Here is a 5,766-nt window from a genome sequence, read left to right as displayed (position 1 = left end):
TGTGGCCCGTCTCTGGGACACTGGTGGCATCCACGTCCCCCGGGGCCAGGCCCTGCCACGCATCCCCCCAGGCTCGCAGCCCTGAGCCCACTGACCTGCGGTCACACTCCCTGCTCCTGAGGAGTCTGTGTGAATGCCCTGTGCCCCCGCCCACCCCAGACTCTGATCCCCCGGAGGCGGAGCCCACCCCCGCCCCCCCAGCCCCAGCTGAGCTCCTGGCTCCAAGGAGGGCCCAGTAAACATTTGCTGGGCGAGCGGACTTTTCTTCTCTGTACCTGGACCCGCGTCACCCTGAGTTGCTCCCTGGGACCCAGAAGGCGGCGGCTGCAGGCTAACAGGTCTGCATAGGGAAGCAGCTGCACGGACTGTTCATGGGCTTTGAGGGAGGAGGTGCTTCAGACTCTTTCAGAGCTATAATGAGGGTAGTGACCCACCCACCCATCGTCAGCTGCCTCCCAGGTGTCTCCTGGGCACAATGGTTGGTCACCCAGTGTGACCCGCTGGGAACGTTGAACCAAACGGTCCCACCCAGGATTATTGGCACAAGGGGACCACTTCCCCTCCTGACAGGCGCGTCAGTCAGAAGGATTTTTTTCCAGACTGAAGGATTTGTCAGCAAGGATCCAGCCGAAACTGAAGCTGGTACTAGTTTCAAAAAGCAGGTGTGCGCGGGAGGGAAACTTTGCCCCAGGTGAGCCATGCAGACTCTTCTCTTTGAATCTTCTTAGGCGACATGGGGTATTTGAAGTGACAGACTGACCGTAGGGCCCCATTCTGCAGACACAGGCTGCCGTGCTGACAAAGGCGCCGTCCAGCCCTTCAGGGGAGCCCTCTGCAGCCGCCCACTGACACCGTGGCCTCGTGCCACCCCTCCGAGAGCAGGGACCTTTAAAGCGTGACCTCACTTTGGGTGCCCTTTCAAACTTCACTTTCTCCCCTTTTGTGGAAACAAGAGGTGGGTCTGGAGTGAAGGTGAAGTCAGGGGTCTCCAAGAGGAGTAGCTTGTTGCCCTGGTTATGGTCCAGCACAAAGATAATGTCACCCAAATCGGGAGATTCTGGGACCAAGGCATAAAAGTTCTTTTTTCCCTGAAGCACAGAGCTAGCTCGTGGGGCTTAATTATACTGTTCAAAAGCAAGGAAGCTGAGAGAGGAAACCACCAAAGACGGGCCTATACCTGGTGATCAAGTGTAATCCGTTTGCAGTGTGGGAAGATTTCAGGCATTTCTCGAGGTGCTTGAGGGAAGAGACGCAGCAATTCATGGCCTTTCTGCTCGTTCCCCTTATTTTTCTGGTTCAGAAACCAGTCATCACAGAGTCCATGGGGGCTAGCAGCTTGCTTAGGAGGGATAAAATGAGAGAAAGAATTCATTTTGAAAACCATAGTCATGCCTATGACCGGGTACTTTCAGTGACGCCCCTACCACAGCCATCCCTCAGGATGAACCCAAGGGATTCACCCCTGGTTTCCTGGTTTCCGCACCTGCGTTGTGACCTGAGACCGGCAGCCACATGGCCCTCTAAGTGCATTTTTCTGTGTTAAGAGGATGGTTCATCGTCGGCGCTGAAACTAATTGCAAGAAGGAATTGATCTCTTAGTTTTCCATGAAAAAAAAAAAAAGAATTGTCTGTGTGATTCACAAAAACAGTGAAGTGATTGGAGCACTCCATAGCCAGCGTCAGCCCAGTGAGCTGACAGCATAAGAATTTTGAAATTCAAATGATCTCTTTTAGATATTCTGAAAATGAAAGTATCAAACCCTGAAATAATAAATCCTGGAATGTGAATCAGAAAGTTTTAGTGTCACATATTTTTAGTGCCCTTAGGTGTGCTCCTAGGAGTGGAATCACTGGGTCATAGGGTGACCCTTTGGAGGGACCACCAGATGGTCGTCCAATGGGGCTGCACCATGTTACAGTCCTGCCAGCAGTGTAGGAGGGTTCCAGTTTCTCCACAACCCCACCAGCGCTTGATTTTGTCTGTCTTTTGTATTTTAGGCTGGCGGGTGTTAATGACATTGATGTTCAGTTTCGTGGCGCCTTCGGTGTGTTGAATGATCTGTTTACTTTGTCTTCGCCTCTAGATTGTAGGAGCCTGAGGGCTGAGGCTATATCTTGAATTCCCCAGTCTCTAGCCTTACATGTTAAATGGGTTGACTCAAAAGCTGCTAAACCCATTTTTTTGGTCACCATTTACATACACAACCAGTGTTTGACCCCCAGCTGTGTGCCAGGCTCTTTGCTAAGGATGGTATATTATCCACGGAGGGAGAGACCATGGCCCTTGTCTTCAAATAAATAGGTTGGTTTAGAGGGGCATTTAGAGAACAAAATGTAGGTGGAGAAAGAAAATTGCGATGACTAATTAGGCCCATATCAAAAAAAAAGGAAATTCCTTTTTTTAATTAATCTGGCAAACCCCAAAGTAAGAGGTGCATTTCCTTGGTCGTGGCCATCATATTGGATGTGAGACAGTGGTCCTGACCACACGGCTGGTGAAAGCCTCCCTCCGACTGAGGGGGAGGGGGGCCTGCCAGTTGCTGAGTGACTGGGCTGCTGCCAGGGGGCAGATGGAGGCGTCCTCAACCCCCGTGTCCCTCTGCTCGGTCCAGAGGCCACACCCAGGTGAGCATCGGTCAGCTCATGGCAGAAACACAGGTGCCGAAGGCCCTCCCCTCCCACCTGAAACCCCACCTGGGCCAGGACCTCACATGGGGCTTGCTCAGGCCGTGGTCCAGGATCTGAGAATTCTGTGCTCAAGAGAAATGAGCTCGCTGCCCGCTTAAGAACTGGTATGTGGCCCCCAGAGGGCATCAGACGTCCCCACTCTGTGCCTTTCCTTATCCTGTCGCCTCCACCTGGGATGCTTGCTAGGAGGACCACGTACTTATCATTCAAACCGGGACACTCTTGAGAGTGAAAGGGCCTACAAGTCACGATGACGCCAGGACACCAGGCATCAAGTGGGACTGTCCCGGGCAAACAGGACACATAACCACCGCCCCCCCCCGCTCACGTGCTCATCCTCAGGCTCCCCCATTACCTGCCACCCCCTGCACATCTTCCTTAAGAAGCTCAGCTCCCTCCTCCACTGCATGGAGTGTTGGGGAGCATTCGTGGGCCCTGCTCAGCTCTGCCTCGTGAGTGCCATTGGGTGCCCGTCTCATCCTCCTTGTTGGACATGGACTTCTCAGAGTCAGGGACAGGTCAAGCCACTCGGTACTTAAGAGGTGCTTAATAAACTCTCATAAAACGGAGGAAATGCTGCTGACTGACAGTCAGAGGTAAAGCCGGTCCAGGAGTGAAGCCGCATTTATTTGCTGAGCAAATCATGAAGGCATGTCCCCAGCCCTCATTATCTTTCCTTCCACCTCTTGGCTTTCCAATAATTTGTACTCAGGATGTTGACGTAACAGGTGAACACATACGTGTGGACAAACAGAGATATGTGTTGCAGTTGTCTAGAACTTTCCAGGAATTCTAATGAGCATAGATATCAAAATACCTCTTTCATCGGCCTTGTGGGAAACATCTACAAACGACGAATGTGTGTGTGGTTCAGGACCATGACTTCCCAGTTCGCTTCTGATTCACATCCTTCTCAGTTTGCTTGCTTCCAGTTAAAACCCTAATCTGGCATCATTGCTTTCAGAGAAACTGCATCCCGCTATGGCCACGCTGACATTTTGTCCCTTCTGTGTTCCAGGATCAGTACAAGTTCTGCTATGAGGTAGCCCTAGAATACTTGAATGCTGGCTGACGGCGTACACAGCCCTGCACACAAACCTTTCATCCTGCAAAGCCAGGACGTGCCATGGTGTTTGTGCCGATGAGATGAAGACTTCTCCATATGCTTATTTTGCTTTGCCTAACTGGCTCTTTTGAAGAGCCCAAGAAAGTGTTTATAAAACTGCTCGCCCTGCCCGATTCCCAGTACTGCTGTTGCCGGACGGAAAACTACCGTCAGCACCCAGTGGTCCAACCCTGTCCTCCTAGGCACCAGCTCCGTAGAGCAGCATGGACAGCTGGTAAACTCAAGAGCACAATTATATTCTTATGAAGGAATTTGTACCTTTGGGGTATTATTTTGTGGCCCGTGAACCTTTGTTATTGTTACAACTGAGTGTACATTTTTGTTCTGTGGAGAATGCTACCTGGCATTATGATAATATATTATTTTAGTTAAAATCTGTATTTTAACATGTCGCATAATATATGTAGCTTTCCAAGACTAACAGATAAACATATAACGAACAAAGAGATGTATGAGCTGTTGCTTCTATCAGATTTGTATTGTTCCCAAGGGAAAAGCTTGGGAGGCGTTCAGTTCAGAAAGGCGGAGATCGATGATCAGATTCACAGACCTGAAGCTTTGCCATGTGTTTATATTGTAAATATTTTTGATTTCATCAAATTATTTATTCATTAAAAAAATTTTCGTGAAGCACGGTGAGTGACAATCATTTTTATCCAGCCCTGGAAATGACTTACTACTGTATGATGCTACCTTGTGTGAATTCTCAACTCAATAAATAAAGACCCATGACCAGTGTGGTGTCTGCCTACTGTCCTGGCGCCCCGGCGGGGGCAGCTCCGGTCACTCTGGGCCTCTGGCAGAGAGATCGTGCCCGGGTCTGCTGGCCTGGAGCAGGTAGAGTTGGGACTCTGGAGAGAGAACTTTGGTCAGTGAGAGATCGAGGCCCATCCTGGGAGCCTCCCCGGGTGCACAAGGCCCAGAAGCTACAGCCGGTGAACTCTGACCGGCGGGCAGGCCGTTCCAGGGAGCTCTGGGCCAGACGCCAGGGCGGCGACTTTCTGACCAGGAGCAGCCTGTGCCTTTCTCTGTTTGATCTCAGTGGCCTGGGGGTCATGTCTGTCCTCTCCAAGCCTCATTCAAACCTGAAACTTGCTGAGAGAACGCTCTTTAGAGGGTCCCACAATCAGGGTGCATCTGAGCAGGACACCAAGCTGGACAAGACGTTTCCTGTAGGAGGGAAAGACCGCAGCCCGAGGGCTTTCCTGGCCTCTGAAGAAGGAGGAAGCCGGGCCGAGGACGAACACTGAGTTTAAACTGAGCGCCAGGCTGTGTGAAGTGATGGCCAGTAGATGGTGGGGACGGACCTTTGGTGAACGCCCATTCTGTGCTGGAAACTGCAGGCGCTTTCCCAAGTGGCAGCAGAGTCTCCTCCCCAACCCAGCAGTGTGATCGGGGACAGTATGGAGCCATCGAGCCATCGGACAGCTGGAGACAAAAGATTAAATAACCTGTCCAACGTCACCCAGGCTCGTCAGTGCCAGGTGCCTCCAGGGCCTGGGGGGAGGTAGGGGCAGTGGCCCCAGCACCACATCCTTCTTATGACACTCGGGATAGGAAGTGCCCCTCGTCCTGAGACAGGAGACGGCCCATCACCCGCTCTGGGGATCTCAGCGAGTAAGAACGACAAGATCAAAGGTTGTCCATCAAGGGGACCGAGGCTGACCCTGCATCCAAGGCCTTCCCTGCTCTGCTGCACTCTGACTACACGATCCACGCGCTCGGGAGGAGCTGGCCGCAGCCCAGTGAGTCTAGACCAAGCCCCTCACTGCCCAGGTCGCCGTGGACAGTGGCCTCTCAGCATCCCCACCCCACTCTCTTGGACGAGCTCCTAAAAGATAAAAAGCGCTTGCTGTCTACCTCCCCGGGGTACAGGAATGGGGACGGATGCCTGTGGCCGGCCGCACACTTTATGTACAGGCAGGGCCGTGAGGGAAGTGGCACCCTCAGTC

General features: G+C 52.2%; 1 protein-coding gene across 2 annotated transcripts in view; it reads left to right on the top strand.

Annotated features, from left to right (window-relative positions):
* PTPRM (protein tyrosine phosphatase receptor type M) overlaps positions 1-4,448 on the top strand; it is a 759,173-nt gene extending 754,725 nt beyond the window's left edge. Inside the window, exon 31 of one of the 2 annotated variants that reach the window (XM_027088510.1) lies at positions 3,707-4,448. In XM_027088510.1, coding sequence (XP_026944311.1) covers positions 3,707-3,760 — 54 coding nt within the window. In that variant the 3' untranslated portion in view covers positions 3,761-4,448. The remainder of the gene's footprint in view (positions 1-3,706) is intronic. The other variant, XM_027088508.1, reaches the window with a different exon arrangement.
* The last annotated feature ends 1,318 nt before the right edge of the window (positions 4,449-5,766 follow it).

Source organism: Aethalodelphis obliquidens, unplaced genomic scaffold (genome assembly GCF_003676395.1).
Source record: "Aethalodelphis obliquidens isolate GAN/ISIS:26980383/991018 unplaced genomic scaffold, ASM367639v1 scaffold63, whole genome shotgun sequence".
In the NCBI taxonomy this organism is placed as follows: domain Eukaryota; kingdom Metazoa; phylum Chordata; class Mammalia; order Artiodactyla; family Delphinidae; genus Aethalodelphis; species Aethalodelphis obliquidens.
This window is presented reverse-complemented; position numbering and strand designations above follow the sequence as displayed.